This window comes from Polyodon spathula, chromosome 3, assembly GCF_017654505.1.
Source record: "Polyodon spathula isolate WHYD16114869_AA chromosome 3, ASM1765450v1, whole genome shotgun sequence".
NCBI classification, from domain to species: Eukaryota; Metazoa; Chordata; class Actinopteri; order Acipenseriformes; family Polyodontidae; genus Polyodon; species Polyodon spathula.
The window spans coordinates 10,317,035-10,339,512 of NC_054536.1; the positions used below are offsets into that span (position 1 = coordinate 10,317,035).

The window sequence follows — 22,478 nt, forward strand, 5'->3', positions numbered from 1 at the left end:
TACTGACTAAAATGCTGATTAAAATGTGGGTCCATTGTTAAATAACCCAGGTGTTTTCCGTTGGTTTTCTACAAACTTAGATATCTGATTATGGGCTGTAGTTAACAATAAAACCTGACCTAATCTCTTATTGTTTTATTCTCCTGAAAGAAATCGGAGCTGTTAACAGATTTTTTTAGAACACCAGACAATTATGTTCAGTCAGCTTTGGCAGCACAGGTTCCTTAATTACAGCAATCTATAAGCAACCCAAATGCATTTTCATCAGCTCAGCATAAAATGCTTCCTATGCAAGCAGAGTAACAGTCTGAGCTTTGTTATATACCTGCATAAGGAGGGTGTGCGCTCTCCAGTGCAATGTGAGTAAAAGTGTCAAAGTACGTCAACGATGTTTTCTCTTATATATATATATATTCCCTTTTAGGGATTCCTATATATATATATATATATATATATATATATATATATTAGCATATGGAATACCGCATCAAGCCCCTGTGGCATTTTGCGTGCGCCCGCGCCGAAAGGGGCGTCAGGCAAATGCTCATACGCTCTGCACTGTCTCAGTCACAGACTCGCCCTCTCTCTCTCCATCCAATTCATATGGAAACCTTCCTTCTGCTTCCTCTAAACCCAGAATCTCAGAGTCTCTAATTAAAAAATAACCCACAAAATATTGGGAAGCGCTTAATCATTGATCTTTTTGTCCCGGTGGGCAGTTCCCCTAATTCCCCTAATTCTCCTCAATTAACTCTCGCTTTGTTATATTACAGCTTCCGACGCTATTAATCCATTTAATCCATCAAAGCAGCAGACCACAGCGCTTAGCTCTCAAAAGCGGATATTTTAGATGCTCTTAATCATGCCTTCCTCGGAATCACCTGGATCACCATCAATCCGAAACCAGCCTCCCACTCGACATATCCTAGATTACATTTGTCAGCTCGTTATCAACTTCCAAGTATTTTCAATCTCTAAACGCAACTGGCTATCTCCCTTCGGACACTTCAATTTCGCAATTTGCATTATTCCAAGGCAGAACATACATATCACGCATTCTCTCTCTCGCCTTAACTGTAACATATATCACAAGAAAGCCTCCGCCAGAGCTTTCAATGCTCCAGCTTTTCCATACTTGGATCATGGTAGCCATTTCCACTGTCAAGGTTAACACTAATTTCCATCTAGTATGTCCACTCATCCTCTCAAATACTACAATAAACCCAAATCTCTGAATGTGAGTTCACCTTTTCCATTCCAAGCAGACATGACAGTAGCAAACCACTGATCGATCCTGTATTAACCAACACATAGGACATTCGGCATCTCATCTCTAGACGTCAGGATGTGGTACTCCTTGCTGCAATACTGGAACACTCAATGAATGTAGTCCCAGCTGCTCATCTTCAATGCAGATCACCAAGTTGCTTTAGCAAGAACATCAACTGCCGCTGCAGTTTTCCGCATCCACCCCTCCATCCTCAAAAAGAAAAAAAGTCACGTTCCTAGGTCACCGACAGACATGCAGACAGAAATCTAAGCTCCGGATCCACACTTATCTGTGACGGTGGTGATAGACCGCTGCAGGTTTGGGAGAGGCTACACGCTGCTCTTATTGGATTGCAAGACAGTCATACAGTCAAACAGTCATACTTGATGCAAGAAGCTTTGGCAGCGGACCAAGACGCGTCTTCACTGTCATCCCAGTGAGGGAAGAATGCTGGATAGCTACTCTAAGGAGCAGTACTTGGAAGTGACATTAGCCGCATTAAAGGAGCAATTGGTCCTCAAGTTCCGGAGCCTGGTTCCCAACGTGAACACTCGTCCCCCCCCTTCAAGGACCTGAAGGTCATCTGAACTCTCTTCAGTCTCCTCTGCTCTGCACGACAGTTCATGTCTGAGGCTTTAGCTCCTTCTACCCGGTCCGCATACTCCACCGCCTGGTCAACATTCCTCTATTCTGCACCCAGAACCGGATGTCCTATTCAGTCAGCAACCTAGACCACTTCCTCACATTAATTACCTACCTATGGGTCTCATTTGAACCTCCTACCTTTATCTATCAGATCCTACATCTCCGGCAGAGGTTACCAATATCCTCGGACGTCCTTCGACTTCTAATATTCTCGCTCAGGAACGTCTGCTTTAATTCATCGGATGACCCCAACATGGAGGTGCTGTGTCTATGCTTTCTTCAGCTTCATTCGTTGTTCGGAATTCTCGGTTCCTTCTCCATCCAGCATTCCAGCGCTTGGCTTGTGACACTCTGACCTATCCCAGCTTCCCGGTGATCACTTTTATCATTTTCCTGAGGTCCTCCAAGGCGAATCAACTCCATAGAGGTCACTTCATCCAGCTGTCAAAGATTCATTCCTCTCTCTGCCCCAGCTCTGCTTTAACCAGGTATCTCGCGACCAAGAGCTGTCTTCCCTCAGATCCTCTGTTCTCAAACCACTCAGGTTCTATTATCTCTAGACACTGGTTCTCTCCCACCTCTCCTCCCTCCTGACAAGAGCCGGATTTCCTTCCCAGTCCTATTCTCCTCATTCATTTCAGATCGAAGCTGCCACATAATTAAATCCCTGGGACGTTGGTCGTCTTCTGCTGTAGAGACCCATATCAGGACGACTTCTTCAGACATTACAGCTGCCCAACAATCCTTAGTTAGCATGCCCGGAGTGGGGGCGCCCTCCCCGCCAGGTCCACCAGAGGTTTCCTCCTGTTAGCGCGGGGGGGGGGGGGGGGGGGGGTTCCTCTCCACAGCACGGACGGCCTCCAATCCATAGCCTGTCCCTACTAACCTCTCCATGTCCTTTTTGTTTTCTAGTTCACGTTTCTAGTTCAGCATGCGGTTCCTTCCTGTCCCGCTGGTCCATTTTTGGGGGGGAAGTGAGTCTCACTCCCCCGGCTGGGCCTGGCTCCGCTGCCCAGGTTCCTCGTAGGTCAGAGGGGACCTCCGGCCACACCTATTCTTTCGCAGCTCGTACGGTTTAGCCTCAGCTAGCTTTAATTTATACGCCTTTCTCTTAACCCTCTCTCATTTTCCTCCAGGTCCCACGGGCATCCAGCGGGTGCCAGGCCCTCACTTCAGGGCTCACGCCTGATGGAGGTCAGTTCTACGGACAGGACCTGTCTAGATCTTTTTCCTTTCTCCCTACCACCAGGCAAGCTGCCAGGAGGGGTCCTACACCAAGGGGGAAAAGGGGGTGGTTCCTCTATCCATGTCGTCCCCTACTCGCCACAACTGCTCAAGCAGCTAGCGGATCTTCAAGCAGTACGGGACCTGTCCTGTCTGTTCCACTTTGTCACTAACACTCTGTCGCCCAAGTCTCACAAGCACTCCATTCCCCTTCCGCCAGTCTATTAGTCAGTTAGTGAGTTGGGTCTGCGAAGCACTGAAAAGTGCCTAAAAAGGACTTAAAAAGAATAATAGCCAGCTGCCAGTCATATATATGATGTCAGCTTCTAGAAACTTCTACAATCAATCTAGAAAATCTTAAATGGATAACAGCATTAGCTTCCAAAAGACAGAGCACATCTTTTGTGGAGTTAATTGACATTTGCTAACTGCCAATCACAATTACATTATGTAAGTTATATTAGAATTATATAGCCAGTATAATATATAGTCCTTTTTTCTTAACCAATGAGAAAACACTGTCCTTTAGATTTTTTCCAATTAGAAAACACTGTCCTTCAGTCTTTACAAACAAGCAAACCCTGTCCTTCAAACACTAATATGTGTCCTTGGGTTTAGTTGCAACCCAAGCTTGTGGTTTGGGTTTTGAGTAAAATGTATTCATTAAAACTCAAACAGTGCAGTTTTTAGTCATTTATTTGCTCAATGTGATGTCACTAATAAAATAGTATTACTTTATTCTTATGATGCATGCACAAAATTCAGTTATTCAATCTGTTTATTCTACACCACTTCACAACATTTTGCAACTGATATTCACATGCATGCATTTGCATTAAACAGAAACCAGCTATTTTCTTCAAAGTACCTATTTTGGTTAATGAAATATTAATCTTTTTCAATAATGTAAAATAACAGTTAAATAATTAAAGCGATATATTAAAAAGAAAATTGCTAAGGTTAAAGCTTGTGTCTCCGTGTCCTTATCATATGTATTATTATTATTATTATTATTATTATTATTATTATTATTATTATTATTATTATTAATTGGTATTGGATAGTTCCAGAGACGTGTTGATTTTTCTGAGTTGTATATTATATGTTCAGTTATTCTATAGAGCAGTTTGTTTAGGGTTGGGTTGTGTCTAGCATAAGGATCCATGTAAGTGATGTTGAACAAGAGCACTATACACCACTCGAAGACTAGAAATGGCATGAATTCTCAGAATTTATAAAGCTGATTTTGTTTGTTTTGTAAAAGTTATTTCTTTAATTTTACTTCAAATCTTCTCTGACTGCCCAGTGGAAGTCATCTTCAATCTCTATGACTCCTTGGCCTTTCCTTACAAACTGCATTGGTGTGCAGTCAGGAATTGTACATCTTTTATTAGTCTGTGTTTTGTTGTGTATGCATGCGGCTCATCAGATTTCAGTATCTTTCTAATGAAACTGTTACAGGACCGCCCTGCGGTGTTCAAGAAACCTGTTAGGCCATCTTCATTCTACTGCAGGTACTCAAATGTAATTAATCTCAAACCCAGCCCTCGGAAGCTTCAGTTCAGGGGAGGGGACTTTGAAACATAATCGCAGATATAGAACAAAAAAAGAAAAACTACTTAATAAGAAAAACAACAATATATATATCCATCCTTATATATATCCATCCTTGTGAGCAACTCCATTCAAAGAGCAGCTTTCCATCAAAATCACTGTCAATCCCTTTTAATCCAGAGATTATCTGAAGCTCTCCCTCTATCAGAACTAGTTCTCCATTAAGATCATTTTACTCAGACGTACAGAACCCATTGGTGGTCAAACTGCAATAGAGGGCTTCCACACAAAGCAATACACAGTCTGGGGGACCAGTTAACTTCAACTCCAACATATATAGGGTCAGAGCTACATCTCTATTTAGTAAGCCAAAGAATGGATACCACGTTCACGTGAAAGGGGTCACCTACTTGTGTGTCTTTTCTCCCAGGATTCCAGTGTTACAATCTTGCTCACTTGTTTCATCTCCCTATTGGAAATCTGAGAAGCGATATCAGGGAAGACTTTCAGTACTTTGTAGACATCTTGTTGCTCAGTCTGGGTTCTCTCAGCAGGACTGCAAAACATTTTAAAATTGGAATTCACACAAAGGATAAAAATATCCAAACACTTAATAAAACTATTTCGTACATCCAATGTTAACTGCATTAAAGTCTCTGACAGCTTCAGTGTGGGCAGAGCATGTGAGCGGAGAGAAACGCGAGCAGAGGGGAGTGGAGCGGGACCATGTTGCTAGCAGCATGGAGAGGAGTGGGTAAAGAGTCTGAGTGGACTGTGAGCGTGAAAAGCCTCTGGCACCGCTCCCACTCCAAAAGATGTTTTGCAAAGGAAAAATATTTGACACTGTACACATAAGATATGATCCATAAACGATGCAGCTTTTGCGATGCTCTGACAATATTGTGCAATCTATGAAATCGCCCTGTATAATTAAAGTTAACAAAATAATCAACAATATACAATTTGCACAGTAACAGTTTTATTATAACTGTGAAAGCCATGTTGTGCTTGTATATGAACCATGTTAATTGCAAATATCACAAAGCTTACAATTAAAAAAAATCTTTAACCACATAGTATGTGCAAAAGAGTCGGTGTATGTTACAATCCCAAGCCGAAATATGACCCCATCGGCTTGGGGTTAAATTACTTTTTTAGATGGCTGAAATCGTGTCATGTTCAGCTTGGGGTTGACTTGCGAATGGTCCCCTCGAGGTACAGAAGATTCACTTTAGCCAAAGCATTTTCATCACTTCCTGTAAAAGTGAGATTGAATTACTCTCCAGGGAAATATAAATAATATATATATATATATATATATATATTTAAATTTTTTTTAAATAAATAAACGCTTGTGACAGAGATCGAATGACGCTTGGTGTTAGACACTCCTGTCTCTAGCTTACTGCGAACAGAAATCTTGAGGAAGGGCTGGACACTCCCGTGATCTTTCTTCCTTAAATAAGGCATCCCATCCACCTCCAGTCGGTAAATCCTTTCCCCACCTTGATGCCCTTGGGTTCGAGTGACTGGGCCTCATCTGCCTGGCACCGTGGACTCCTAATAGGGGTCATGGGCGAGGGTATAATTAGGGGGGCGTAGCTTCAGTGATCTGTTCCTTTGCATATGGTTAAGCCAAATAACCTAGAAGGAGCGCTTATTGTGTGTAACAAAAACCGTGAGTGTTCTGCGTTGTCTGTGTAATAACACTGTTTGTCTTGTGTGTCGTTTCTCACTAAGAATACTGAGCACGATTCGGAGCTGCAGCCGCAGGCCAGCATAAAACCCGGACATCACCACTCACCTTCCCACTACAAGAATTGTCTTTTGCACCACTAGCACTAAAATCTCGCACTGTCGGAATTGTGTCTGTGTTTTGTGTTTTGTGTGGGTGAAGGAATCGGATTTTGGGTTACGAGTCAAACTCGTGGGATTATTAACCAGAAGTGATACACGCCGCTGTGCCACTTCCAACATTATTATTATTTGCAGGATCGCTATAAGGCTTTGGACATTACAATCATTTAATAAACACCCTTGCACCTGTAAATCATTGTCTGTGTCATTAATCCGCTCTGCACAGCACTCACCTGCATGTATTCACCACTTTGCCACGTTGCTGTAATAAATATTTTGTGGAGCAGACTGGGGAAATAAAAGTCTTAGAGCAAGTGGTTTCAAAGAGGACAAGAGTGAGGAGCAGCATTTATGAGCGCTCCAATCTGCTCACATGCTCTGGTAGTGGTGCTCCAACAAATATAGCATTATATGTCCCCCTACAACTATTTAAATAATGTACTGGTAATATTTATTTTCATTGTTAACATCCTGACAACTTTTTACACTTATAACTTTAATGTCTTTTTCAAACCTCTTTTCAAAATGTCCACTCTAGTGAACTGGGGTTTGAGATCTGTCCTCTAAATCATTTTGAAAATGTATGGTTTTCCTCTGTCTCCCTACAAATGAAGGTCTATTCAAATCAACATTTATTATGATTTCCTAGGTCATGACGAATAACTGGCTCGCAAGGACAGTGAACTAACGAGGCTTAGTAAAGCTTTACAAATGAACTTCTGTGACCTTTAACTGTGCTAAGCCCTCTTTGTCCTGGCATCATTCTGTGAAACCAACAGAATGAAACTTGCAGCTTGAGGTGACAAAATCTGCTCGGGGATCTCATTTAAATTGTCAAAACTGTGATTCAGCAATATACACCCAAACATGATCTTCAGCTTCCCATCAAGGCTGCTTTTGTCCAACATAATCTTGTATATAGTAAGCGAACAGCTGTAAGGGTTTACTTACTATTGCACAGCTGCTGTTTTTATTAACTGGGGAAATAAAATAAATCCATCTTGAACATGACTTCAGTTTTCCCAGACACAAACACAAGCTTGGCATGCAACAACTAAAAACAAGCTTTTGACTAGGGATTACCAGGTGTCACACTATCTACAATTGGAATAATAATGAACTATTTACAAGTTATCTGTGATACAGCAAGGAGATATGGCCATCCTTTGTAATCTACAGCTATTCAAGGAGACTTCATGAAGGTTATTTCACAACTGCTCTAGTATCTATTTAACTGCAAGTATCCCGTATCGTCTTGTGCACACGTTGTGGTTTCAAGGTCCTGGTTCTGTGACATCGAGAGCAGTTACATACACTTTCAATGTGAACACGAATGTTGTTGACATTTGTATTTGGCACGTTTTAAGTCCGTATCCTCTTTTGACATACGTAAATAAATACACGTTACACATACGCATAAAGCGAACCCTATGATTGTATGTGACTAGGAAAAACGTGTATTGTACACCAATTTTTTATTATTATTTTTTTTTTTTTTTTTTTTTAATTGTAAGCTTTGTGAAATTTGCAATTAACAAGGTTCACATACAAGCACACAATGGCTTTCACTGTTGTAATAAAACTGTTACTGTGCAAACTGGATATTGTTGATTCACTTTACCCAAAGGAAGTTTGCTCCAATTTGCGACTGTTTTATTCTGTAGTTACTGAGATAAAGGAAATGCTTTAAGTATGGGATAAACAACAATGTGTATTAAGTCAGTGATATAATCTACCACCAGTAGAAACTCAGGATTTCTTGATTTTTTATTGACAATTAATTAACATCAAAGCATTTGTTTCAAACCCATGTGTTTTGAGGGTTCACCAGTTATGGCTGTATGTATTATACTGTCTGTACAATTGTAATATAACTTAAATAATGTAATTGTGATTGGCATTTAGCAAATGTTAATTAACTCCCCAACAGTGGACAGCTATGCTACGCTATGACTAACCTTAAAATAGAAAATTGTGCTAAAATAGGATACATTCCGAGAACCATAAATTATTGACCTGGAAAGTGCTCTGTCTTTTGGAAGCAAATGTTATTATCCATTTAAGATTTTCTAGATTGACTGTAGAAGTCCCTAGCAGCTGACATCATATCTATAACTGAAGGCTGGGTGTTCTTTTTAAGGGAGCTTTTTAGGCACATTTCAGTGCTTTTCAGACCCAACTGACTGATAGAAAATACTGAACAAACAAGTTTTACTTGAAAATACTGCTTTTGCATATATATTATATATTAAAATACTGTAATTTCTTAATCAATTTTTCTTGATTCGCTGCAAAAAAAATGGAATGGAAAACATTTTTTTAATCAATTGATGCTGAGATTTACTCAGGTTAGTGTTTGGCAACATATATTTGAACCCCGTTTTTTGTTTACATGTTGACTGACAAATTGAAAATACCACTCATGTCACAATTGGTTTAATGAGTAGACATGCACCATATTTCTACAAATTAGATATGGCTGTTTGATATCTGCAAAAGGGTGTTTTTAAACCAGGTGAATATTACATTGATACAACCCCAAGGACTTTGCAGATACTAAAATTCAGGCTGAACAGTGGAGTCTTTGGTCATCCTTAAATGTAAATAAAGCTGTATCTTGCAGGGAGTGAGCAGCTTTCCTGAGGATCATTTTCAATGTCTCGGGTGCATTGTGAGGCACTTCAGCTTTAAAACACTGTGCCCTTCTGACTGGGACTGTAGGAACATCTTTACTTCAGTAGCTGCGTTAATGTTGGAGAAAATTCATGTGGGCTTGTCACAAAGACGGCCAAGTGGGCGGTGTCAGAACCAGGAAGGAATGAAATATACAAAGGCAGATGATGTGAAATGAAATGATGGCGCTTGCTTGCGCCGGTTTATTGTAAATAAAAGGGTTTAAACAAACAGAAAACAACAGGACACGGCACTCTATGCCAAAATAAAAAGACAAACAAAAACGGACTAGTACTAAACAAAAATACGGTGAGCAGATACTTTATGTTGTTGTTGTTATTATTATTAGTATTATTATTATTATTATTATAATACTTATTATTTCCTCCGTCTCCAATCCCGTTCTCCACTCACCGAACACCCAACCACGAGTATGTGACAACGTGCATCTATATATACTGTTGTGCTGGGATTCAATTACCAATTAATTATTCACTTGAATCCCAGCACATGAATTAATAAAGTGCAATTCCCCGTGCTCACATATTACTACATTTTACTTGCACGTGAAGTGCTGTGCAATCCTCGTGCCTAAATACACATATACATTTTTAAACACTCGTGTTACACAGACCCATTTATATCCCGTGTACCAATGTCTATACACCAACATTTAAACACACCACAGGCAACACATAACAGATAATATACACAGGGGAGGGCACTTTGTCACAGGGCTTTGAAGGAACGTACCCTTTCAGGCAGGGGTGTCAAACTCAAGCCCTCGCGGTCCCAGGGTCTTCTGGTTTTCATTCCAAACGTAAGCTCTCAATTAACATCATTGATCTAATTTGTTCAATTGGACACATTATTTTTCAAGGTTTTTTAACAGTTGATAATTTAAAAAGAATTACTTGATTCAAGGTACCCTACCTGTTAAACTGTTTCAGGCCTGGAGAGAACTGTTAAAGGTGACCAGTTAATCAAATTGGTGGTCCAGTGGTTAAAGAAAGTGGTTTGGTACCCGCAAGTTCCCAGTTCAATCCCAGCTTAGCCACTGACTCACTGTGTGTGACCCTGAGCAAGTCACTTAACCTCCTTGTGCTCCATCCTTCAGATGAGACATAAAACAGAGGTCCTATTGTAAGTGACTCTGCAGCAGCAACAGTTTTTGATGCATAGTTCACTCCCTAGTCTCTGTATGTCGCTTTGGATAAAGGTGTCTGCTAAATGACTATTTAATAATAATAATTACAACAATTAAGTAATTGAGAGCTCAGGTAAAACGAAAGCCAGAAGACACGGCGGCCCTCCCAGAACTGAGTTTGACAATCCTAATTTAGGGCAATACACTACAAATTGGTACAGTGGATATCAGACATTACCTTAATCACTGACTTTGTCTGTACCTTCTCAACTGCCAACTACCAGATGGTAATGTCTTCCAACCAGGGTTCTATTGCTTAATTATAATCAAATACTAGCGCTCTTTATGTTGTACACTCCCCACTCGATATATCGCAGGTGAAGGGGTCCAATGTAAATCCACCATATATCAAGGGCAGTGATATAGCGAGAGACCAATAGAAAAACAAATAGGCTAAAAAATGCTACACAACCACTCCCTCGTTTTACCGGGGGCGTCAGGGTCCAGTATAAATCCTCTGCGCAACCCGCGTTTCCTCATTTTTCATATAAAAAGCAGCACACCATTTTAATTCGTTCAACGGAGGGTAATTGCTTCTCATCAGCTTCAGTCTTCAATTAATTTCACAAGTCTTCCTCTCCTTTCTCAAATGCATAAACCCGCTGCAGTAAAATCATCCATTCCCAATATAGGAAGTTTGTTGCTAGGGAGCTGAAGTCACTGCCTTCTGGCTTTTGCTAGTGCATTGCTGCCACACATGAACATGATTATGTTGGACATTTGTTTCTAAAATAAAAACCGCTTCAGCAAGTAGATATTTAATTTGCTTTAATTTGTGCAATACGTGTGTATATGATAACAGTACGATATTAATGTTTGTTTTTAATTGTTTTGTATATTGTTATTTGTAATGTGCAGTACGAAATAAAATGAACAGTAATTCTAAGTGCCTATGTATATTGCAGCTAAGGCATATGCAGTTAGACAGTAAAAATGAGCAGCCAACTCCAGAACTGCGATATATCCAAATTCACAGCATAGCGAGGGGAGATATAACAAGGGGTGTGTGTACTGTATGTCAAATCATGTACGCAAGAGAGCATTATCTTATTACATATAAAACAACTATATGTTAGCGACTTAGGCTGAGCTAAGCAAATACTGTAAATATATAGGTAAAACAAGTTAACTTTCATGTTATAACAAATGTAGTCTGTCACCACTGGTTAGGGATATTTAACTGCACATGGCAAGCCTCTCCAGACAGAAAAGCCCTCTTCTTTGGGTTCTATTGCTTAAGTCTGTGCTAAGATAAAACAACCTACCTTTAAACCTTTTAAGTTTAAACTTCTAAAAAAATCACACACGGTTTTAGTTTGTTTACTTGAAGAGCAGAGGAAGCTGTTCATCTGAATAAGAAGATGACAGTTACAGTGTGGTAAGAGATTTAATTTATTAGACCAATTTCAGTGAAAGGATATGCATTGTGTCTCGGGTCATTTGTCAGGCAGCAACAAATTGTTTAGGTCTAGCTGTCAGTGGCTGAGCCCCCTGTTTATATACAAATCACTACGTTTTGTTTCATTGACAGTTCAGCCCAGGCACTGCAAAGGCTTTTCAGAGAGAGGCTTGGGTTTTATAAAGAGAAGCAATAAGAAAAAAAAAAAAAAACTCTTCCCAGCCAGTAGAATAAATCATGGATACACAAAATTTCTCTAGCGAGGGCATTCAAGCTACAAAACCGAGTGTGTCGACTGAGGCCTAATTCTATTAACTTCCTCTTAACTTTGAAGGTGGCACGGTAACTTCAGATAATCAACTTTTCTAAAGAGGTGTAAAGCTTTCCAACAGATATAGAGAGTACTGGGAAATGGTACACCACCACAGCTATACCAGTTTACAGAACCTGGTACAATTGCAATCTGTGATCTATTTCTTTCTTTCTCTTCATTTGAAAAAAATAATGTTTCACTATAAATGTAATATCCAGTTCTATTTCCAGCGTCCTTTTTTCTATAACTGAAATGTCACAAAGAAATCTATGGTGCTAACAATGCTCACTGCTATTCTTCATCTTTTTTTCCCAAATATCTTTCCAAATTTGACTGTAAATGTCAAAAGCTACACGAAGCAAACCTACCACCTGCACTCTACAACCTGCCACCCCATTGTATTTTATTTATTTATTTCTGTATCCAATGTATCAATAAATAAGTGCCATATGCATTATTTAACTATTTAAATTACCTTTGAGGGTTTAAGAGAAGAGCAATTAAGGTTCTTTTTCATTGTTACTGAAATGAAAATATGTTTGTACTTCCTTCCTGTCTGACAGCTACACAGCCATGACGTGATAGAATGTGTAACTTTCTCCTGCCTCTAGTCAAAGTACGGCTGAACAGCTCATATTATCAGAGACTAGCACATCAAAAAGTGCATAATGAAATGCTGTTGCTTAAGCTTGTCTGGTTTTCATTTACTCTAAATTGGTCTATGTGACATGATAGTACATGACCTAACTACAAAAAATGTGCACGTTGCTATAGCTGTGTAATCCACAAATGAGAAAGCTGCAGACTTTTATGCAGGTGACCATCTCCCGATTAGCAACAACTAAACAATTAATTAACTCAGGAGATGATCACCTTCTTCACAAGGTTTTTAATGTGGTTCGGTTTCTCCATTCACTCTGCAAAACAAAAGCTATGAATTCTTGACATCAATATATATATATATATATATATATATATATATATATATACATATATATATGATATATATATATATATATATAATAATATATATAATAATAATAATAATAATAATAATAAACAAATATACTTTATAGGAGCAGGACTTTGACCTGCCCCCTTCTCCTGTTCAGGGATCCTAACCCTGTTACAGGCTCCCTCTCTTCAAATAAACAGAATTGACCCTGTTACCTTCCCAGAACCAGATATACTGTCAAGTCTTCAAAAGTACATAAACACATACATAAATGGCTTAAACACCTGTGTATTCAGCTAATTACCTTCCATGTCAGTCTATTTTGTGCCAGTTAAGATGAACAGAATATTCTAATGAGATACTGTCACCTAGCGAGGAACATCTGCAAATCTGACAGCACTCATGAGACAGCTGGCAAATTAGATTTTTTGCTCTTGGAACTTTCCTGCCACTGGCAGGCATGCACTTCCTCTGCTCTTTTCACTGTATGTTGTTGTGAGCAATGCACCAACAATTAAAAATGAGAACTGATCTGGCAAGTCTATATTCATGGCATCACAAACACATTACAATGGGTGGACAACTATCCAAATCTTGACAGCTGCATGTGGAAATTTGACTAAGGGGTTTCTTTACAGCCTTCGTATGTGACACGGCTGTGTAAACAATGAAAGCTGGGTTCATTAATCACTGGTTGTGCTTCAATTTAAATGCTCACCAACAATTAAACTTGGCCTTTTCCCAAAGACACAATTTATACCACTTACAAAAAGTCAACATCAATAATAATAATTAATGTGGTGGTTTTTCATTTGCCTGCATCCCTGAAAATCTAACCCATGGGATGGCACATTACCTTGGCCAGTAACATAATATCTAGTCAAGTTGTTTTTGTTGATGTCACTCATTTTAAAAATGGTATCCCACAGATGCTTGTTGATGATACAGATTCATAGTGGACCACCATCACAAAGCGCTTTACAGAGGTAGGCTGTGAACTGTGCATTATTTGCAGAGTCATTTACAATAGGATATTGATTTAACATCTCATCTGCAGGATGGAGCACAAGCAGGTTAAGTGACTTGCTCAGGGTCGCACAGTGAGTCAGTCAGTGGCAGAGGTGGGATTTGAACCGGTGATCTTCTGGTTAAAAATCCTGGACTTTAACCACTGGTTCACACTGCTTCCCAAAATGAAACAATAACACTGGTAGCCTAAGCAAATCTAAAAAAAATAAAAAATAAAAAAAGATCTAATCTTTAATCTTTTAACAGAAACGTATGACAGTTTCACTTATGGATAAACAATACATGTTTCAGAAATAGGCCCCTTTTCCACAGAGGTCTATATAAGCTACACTCTTCTAACCAGAACACACACATGCAGAGGGTCCTAAAATTGTGTAATAATCACACAATACCTGGAAGTTAAAACACACTTGAATACATTGTTTACTGTTTAGCCTAATGCAACCTGAAATGTAAGTATTATTCCACTGTGGTAAAATTCAACTGGCAACCAAGTGGATCAAATCTCTTATTGTGGAGTTGAATGTGACAACTGTAAATGTGAAAAGGGCAGTACATTTCTCTAGCCTTCATAACTGTCTTCTATTCTAAAAGCAACAACAAATTGTAGGCAAAAACATCAGTGACTTTTTATTTCTTTAGTGTATGTAAGTTTGTGTGATGACATTTACTTGTGGCTTTAAAGCTTGTATAATTAAAATAGAGAATATTTCAGCTCTGACAGGTCATACTGCACAACCTTATCAAGTGTCAGTAACATATGTACATGCACATTTTTTCTTTCCACATCCATTTTCAAATGCTTGTAATATACTTCTACATTTAAATACCATAAAGTAATTGTTTTCCACATATACAAAAAGCACACCTCTGCACGAATAGTCATTTCAGGTCCAAAACAGAACAAGCTATGTTAGCCTTCGCTCTTCAGATGGTCAGAAATAATCTAAATACACATGGCTAAAGATACACTTTATATATATATAACTAAGTTGGTCTGACTAAACACCGGCCAGCTAGCTAATTACTGGTAACTAACACAAAACCGTTGTAACAAGCACAATATCTTCGGGTCCAGTGAGCACACTGAACCTTCTTGAAACAGCGACACAGCGACACAGCAGCACACACACACACCCCTCTGCAACCCTAACAAACAATTATTTGTGCTTTTATAGGGTGTGACCAGGGGTAATTGACAACCAATCACTCCATTACCACCTGGCCACATTGCACACTTTTCAATCAGACACACATCAATCACCCGATTAAACCCAATTTCCATCACCAGACACCCACACACACAAGCACCCATGCACAGGCTCACTACAGAACTGAAGAAATACATTTTAATAGATGCACATTTCACTAACAATGAACCAATCTATTTTAAATAGCATTTCACACTGCACCACAAGATAAGGAATGGTAGTGCCATGTCAATGAATAAGATAGAAAACAGAAATTGCTTTTTGCAGAGATGCTGTGCTAGTATATTAGGTCATTGTTTTTAAAGCAATATCGCCACATTTTACAGTAATACTATGTAGCCTAACATCTATGTATGAGTATGCCTACATCTAGTATTAGCCATATTTATTATTAACAGAAGTAATACTAACAGGGATGGTATGATTTTTGTCATACTAATATTGTACGAAAACATAAAGGGTGCACTTTTGTCTTAGTAACAGTCCATTTACATGCAGTCCAGAAGGCTATATCTATGCTTTAGAAGGCTGTACGATCTTTAAAATATCTACTGCAGGCTTCAATGGTATCTTGGAATGTAGTTTGTCATTCTTCATTTGTGCAGGCAGGTAGGAAGGCAGTCAAGGGAAATAGCTTTGTAGGAGACAACCTGAAATAAAATCTCTTGAAAAAGTACATCTTCTTGTAAACTTTAAAAGGTATGTACATCGTTTAGAGTGATACAGTATTATTTTATCAGCTTAATTCATTTAAAAACAGTATGTCCAGTAATATTTCATGTTCAGGATGTCATTTCACTGTATATGCAAAAGAGGATTGCAAACAACTGGTAATGTTGCACTGGTGCAAGAATGGTGGATAAACAAGCCATTGGAAAATGATACGGATACTGTTTGACATATAGTGTGAAGACAAATGGCAGGACTGAACAAATATCAGCTATAAAAAAGAAATGTATTGATTCGATGTAACCTTTTATAAAGAAATGTTTTAGAAACAGACTTAGTTAACTGGAATGGTGTTTTTAACAGTGGAAAACCTCAACTGTGACAGTCTTATGACTAGAAATAAAAAATATAACCAGTCTGAACTCTCACGTTTTATTATCCTGGTTTTTGATATCTGTTTTTCATATTTTCCATAATAGCTTAAATTTCTTTAAAAACTGCATACACTCATATTTACTATTCAACAGGTATAGGAAACCAAATAAGAGCTTTCTAAAAATATCTTGACCTTTGACTTCTGGTTCAAGGTCAAATGGACAAGTGACTGTTATGACAGCTTATAATTCCTTTAAAAAAAAACTTGATTATGGCCATTGAATTCACTTGTAATAGAAGTTTAAATCGACCAGTTGAATAGGCAAATAACGTCAATGCTCGCCTTTTACAATCAGACGATGTTTCCCCAGAAACCTAAATTCTAGTTGTATTTGTATTGGCTACACAATACAAGCTTGCGGCTAGCCTCTACCACTCATGATTAGATTTAATCTTATCTGTTGTCGCTTAAGTTTTGATTTCCATACAGTGCGTTGTACATTTTTTTAATTCATATGCCATTTTCCTCACTTTCAACTAACAAAAAAAAAAAAAAAGAATAAAGGTCATTCAAAGCCTAAATTAGACCTTCTTCAACAGAGAGGACCAAAACAAAATTGCCTTTTTAATTGCTCATGGTATGAAAAAACGAAATGGTTAACTGCAAGTATTTGCTGTTTGGTTTTTCAAACTGGCTCTTCATCTTCACAGTGGATTTCTGTGGGCTACAATAAGTTTATTGATAATAATACTGCTGCTGAACAAATCCCGCTAATGCAGAGGCACTTGTTTCAACATTAAGTACCTTTTGGCAAGGGCAACAGTAGTGCAGGAGTGGCCCAAAATCTCTATATATATATATATATATATATATATATATATATATATATATATATATATATATATATATACAGTGCCGTGAAAAAGTATTTGCCCCCTGTCTGATTTTCTGCATTTTAGCACATTTTTCACATTGAATTTTGTCAGATCTTTTTGTGGGTTGTAGTAGTATATAGAGGGAGTCTGAGAGAAAAAATGACACCAAAGTTTGGAGCTTCTTTCATTTGTTTGGTGTGCCTAGTCAAAGTCCAGACCTAAACCCCATTGAGATGTTGTGGCAGGACCTGAAACAAGCAGTTTATGCTCGAAAACCCACAAATGTCACTGAGTTGAAGCAGTTCTGCGTGAAGGAGTGGGCCAAAATTCCTCCATGGCGCTGTGAGAGAGTGATCAATGACCACAGGAAGTGTTTGTTTGCAGTTATTGCTGCTAAAGGTGGCGTAACCAGTTATTGAGTCTAAGGGGGCAATTACTTTTTCACATGGGGGCATTGGGTGTTGTATAACTTTCTTTAATAAATAAATGAAATAAGTATCAAATTTTGTGTGATTTCTTCACTCAAGGTCCCTTTTATCTAATATTAGATTTTGGTTACTTTAAAAAATTTAGATTAAAAAAATTAGATTTCTGTTAACATTCAGTGTCAAATACAGTGTCAAATACTTTTTCACGGCACTATATATATATATATATATATTAGTATAAACTTAAACTTAAAAAAAGACTGTCTTCCTCAAAAATTCTAAATGCATATCCAGGATCAGCACTTATCCTAAATCTTAAGAGGTTCTGTAATAATTCTTAATTTCTGTCCTATCATACTGGGAAAAAAATGAACAAGGAAAATGATTTTTAGCAGTACTCAAAGGTGATGTTAATATATCTCAAAGAGCCAGCAGTATGCTTTATGTGGGAAAATTTGTATGAAAGATACATACATGGGTAAGCACAGTAGTTCTGTATTTTTACAGTGTATTTTTTTGATGTAACCACTTGAACTGGAACCATGCCAGTGTGACTCGATATCTGGTGGGAGAATTATTCCTGACAGTAGGCATTATGTACTGAAGGTAATGGTCAGGGATTCCTTCTTACAAGCAGTAGACTTGTCTGTAAAAAAGATTTGGTACATTTTATAATACTAGTTCACATTTTTCAATAGTGGTCAGATAAGATAACCAAAAACCTATTTACTACAAAGAAGAGGGCTTTATAAATGTCATGTATCATGCATGGTCAGACACCATGCAGCGGCACTATGACCTTGGTGTTGATTCTTGAGACCATTGGGCATCTGGAGTGATTCAGCCACTACTGAATTCCTAACAGCTTTGAACATTGAATCCTGTATTGATTTTACAATAGCAAGATCTAAATTCATTTTCCTTTCTGTTTTTACAATCACATTGATATATCAATTTAAACATATATATGAATGGCAGATTTTCTTTGCTTTCTTTACTTTTCATTGATAGTGTCTAATTATTTTCAAATTTCATTGACATATTTTTGCTAAATAAATTATTATTCAACATTTATCATTTATTTTGGCATTGGATTGGCTTACCACACTCTACTGACATTTTTATCTTATCGAATTCTACATGGTTTGGAGACAATAGAATCACAGTACAGGCTGCAACATCAGGTTTTCTATGCCTCAAAACTTCTATCAAATGAGAAATAAATGATATATTATGCCTCAGCTTATCTACTTATACTTGTTCAATTGTTTGAGTTTTTTGTATTTATTTTAAAAGCAAGTAGAACTGATTGCAGATTGATTTCTGTGGCTGCCTTTACTATCTTTGCATTCTGTCTGCTTGTGTTTACAGTGACATAAGCACTAATAGGATTTGCCTTCAATGGAGGCGCAGGACAGTTCCTTGTATTGTGATTAAGTTGAGGGCTGAACAGAAGTTCAATTCCAATGCACAATATCTCAGAATTAATTTAGGGGCAGCTATCTCTGGAGTTAAATTTAAAACTTGACATCTCTTGTCTCAGATAAAGATACAGTTTTAGGAACAGCTCTTTAGGAGTTAAATGTCCAGATTTAGTTTTACATCTTGCTTGGGTGCCAAGTTTGGTACGTGAATAAAATAAACACGTTTTTGCAAAACTGTTAACAAATAATGATACTGCAGTTAGCAAACCCACTGGAGAAAAACAGTACTTGTGAACCCTTTGTATATATTTCAGACAAATTCTAAAGTTTATGAAGGCACGCTCCACATCACAATTTACACAGCTATATTACTTTTTAAAATATTAGAAATACATATCATATATATATATATATAACACAGAACTTTGCAAAAAGTGTGTTCTTTCTCTTGCTTACTTGCTCACTCTCTTTCACCCCTTACTGTTTTCTTCCCCTTCCCATAATGGGATCAGCTGCGTCTGTGTTTTCAAATAAACCTCCCCTCATCTGGTAAGATTGCGAGGCAGTCACCTCCACCGTCATTGAAACTGCTCAAAGCTAACACTCAAATGAAGCAACATCTGCATGGATTCGGCAGTGACTTCACTTACACTTAAAATAAAATAAATTCTTAGGAAGGCTATTATGTAGATATTTTAGCAATTGTTCAATAGCAAAATACTTTTGTTGCTGTGTTGGGTTTCTATAGCTCATGGCAACACAAATTGACATGGTTGTTGTTGTAGGATTTTTTTTTTTAATTTTTTATGAACATTACAAATGTTGTATCCCTCAAAAGAAATCCTGCAATACAAAACTAGTTGCAAGGTTTGATTGTGTCAATCTGAACTGCAAAATGAAGGTCATTTTAGATCCACGCTATGGCTGCATCAGCTCACTGGACGACCAAGTTTATTCCTTGTTCGTCAAGGACGATCTTTATGTTTTGAAATGAGGGTTTCATTTATGGGCTGACGTCCATAGAACCGTGTTTGCTGACATCATTGTTTCATGCAAAAACATGCCCATGACAGCACACACACCCAGGAATTCCCTTTTCATGTGGCACGATTCATGTTTAAACCCGCACACATTATTCACAGTATTAATAACATGAAAGTGAACGGGCTGAACAGTCAACACAAGGGATAAAACAGAAAGAGCACTATGAACACAGTTCCATCTGCCTTTATAAATCTGACAGAGAAAACCTTCAGATTTCCATTTTAATTGAAAAACAAAAAAAAAAAAAACTGCAGACAAAGCAATCCTACAGTGTGCTTCCTTCATAAAACAAACGGATGCTTTCCACTGGAGTTTGTGTCAGGGGTTCCTATTCCACTAAGTTGCCTCTTTCTTGTCATTAGAAAGGCTAGCGTTAAAGTAAGCAAAGTACTTCCTTTCACTAGTGAGCATGTCGCTCCTGGCAAGAGCTCACAATCTCACGGGAATGCCATGCTTGAGCAGGAAGTCTATGTTAACACTAAACCATTCCAATTTCCTTTCCTTTGTGGAAAAAAAAATCAACAAGCTCGTCACTCACCACAGTGCTATGGCAGGAGATCAAAGGGTGTTATCATCTGTTGTACAGTACATCTAAGCATGTGTCTTTCACGTTTCAAAAACAAGCAAATATATTATAGCAGGGACTTTCAAGGAAAACCATCTTGCAAAATGAAAGGAAATGTAAACACATAAAGAAAATCTAATAGAAAAAAGAACAGTAACTTTATTGATACTACAATGCATTAAAATAAAGTGGGCTGTATGTTTAAAGGTTGTTCATACCATGAGGATTGGGGGTGAATTCATAATGCTGTTACAGTACATGTGATGTACAACACTGTATTGTTTTGGTATCGGCTGCCATAAGGTGATGCAAGATATACAAAGTAAACTTGCCAGCTGTGCCTACATACAGTATATGATGACTGGATATTCAATTTAAAGTTCACTATTTACTAATAATATGAATTCATGATTAAAAGAACAATACATTTGAGAAACACTAATATTAACACCAGCTAGAGTGTGCAGTGATCTCTGGGAATGACAAATATGTATTAAAGCAATAACTACAGGGAGCATTGAGTGTACAATGACAAAATAGTCTAATATGTTAAACTAAGGAAACTGCTGTCTCCATGTACACTATATGCACCCTGCAGGTCTCCAACCAAAACGGCAACAGTTTTGCTATTTCGTTTTTTTAAGGTCCTATATTTATATTTTTCAAGTCTGCCCTGAGTCTGATTTCAATTGAATCGATCATTTGGCTGTGCTGTCCAATGGATGGCTTTTCAGAAATACATCACTCATGAAAAGCAATTCTACAGTACGCAACTTACTATAGTGCATCACAAAGAAATGTAATGTATCTTTCAATAATAAAATACAAAATGCACTTACTACTGTTGTTTAAATGATGTTGTTTTATGTATAGAATGTACTGCCCTCTACTGACAATATTATGGATAGCTTTTTTTTTTTTTTATTTTACTTTTTAGTTTAGTGAACACAAAAGCTTAGCTTATCCAGAATATGTTTATTCATCTTTTAGTATGACTTAAATCCAGAACATGTACACAATAAATGACATTTCAATAAAACACAACATATATCCCTAAATAACTCAGTCGACGTATGTATTTTGGGGCATTAATTAAAAAAAAAAAAAATGCAATATATCTTTTTAATTTGTTTTAATTGATATAAATAATAAAGATATATTTACAGGGAGTGTTGTTGGAAAATGTGTTATGTAGCAATCTGAAATGAATAATGTATGCTTATTCTGTAACAAGAGTCCTGAGAGGTTGCTATAGTAGTCAGTTTCAACAAGCAATCATTGAAAAATAACACTTTAGCTGTCACAGCTCATAGTGTAACACCTGAACAGGTTATAATGAAGTCACAAAGTCTGTATATTCTATAACAAGTCAGTAACACAAATGTTGCTAATACACTACAACCCCTTTGTGGAATTAAGCTAAATGTATGTTTAACCTTTATGGTGGAATACAGTACTGTAATACCCCTGTTTTCATATTAGAAGAGCACATACACCACTGACAGAAAGCCTGCACCTTTACTCAGAAATGCTATCTTTAGAAATAGAAGTCCCAACAGGGAGTGTAGTCTATTGCAATGGCCTTTAACCCAGAGACACAAATGAAATGTGTTAAGAGTTTCCAGTGATGCCAGAGTGCAGCGGGGGTTTTAGGGTTCTAGTATTTTCAAAATGAGATTTTCGGTTATTTTGATATTATTTTAGTATAACACTGCTGAGATGTAACCAAAGATGCAAGGCTTTCACAGTCCAGAAGTAGC

At 37.7% G+C, this 22,478-nt stretch overlaps 1 protein-coding gene across 1 annotated transcript in view; it reads right to left on the minus strand.

Annotated features, from left to right (window-relative positions):
* cnbd1 (cyclic nucleotide binding domain containing 1) overlaps positions 1 to 22,478 on the minus strand; it is a 72,968-nt gene that overhangs the window by 46,782 nt on the left and 3,708 nt on the right. Inside the window, exon 5 of the mRNA XM_041240008.1 lies at positions 5,104 to 5,249. Within this exon, the coding sequence (XP_041095942.1) occupies positions 5,104 to 5,249 (146 nt within the window). The remainder of the gene's footprint in view (positions 1 to 5,103; positions 5,250 to 22,478) is intronic.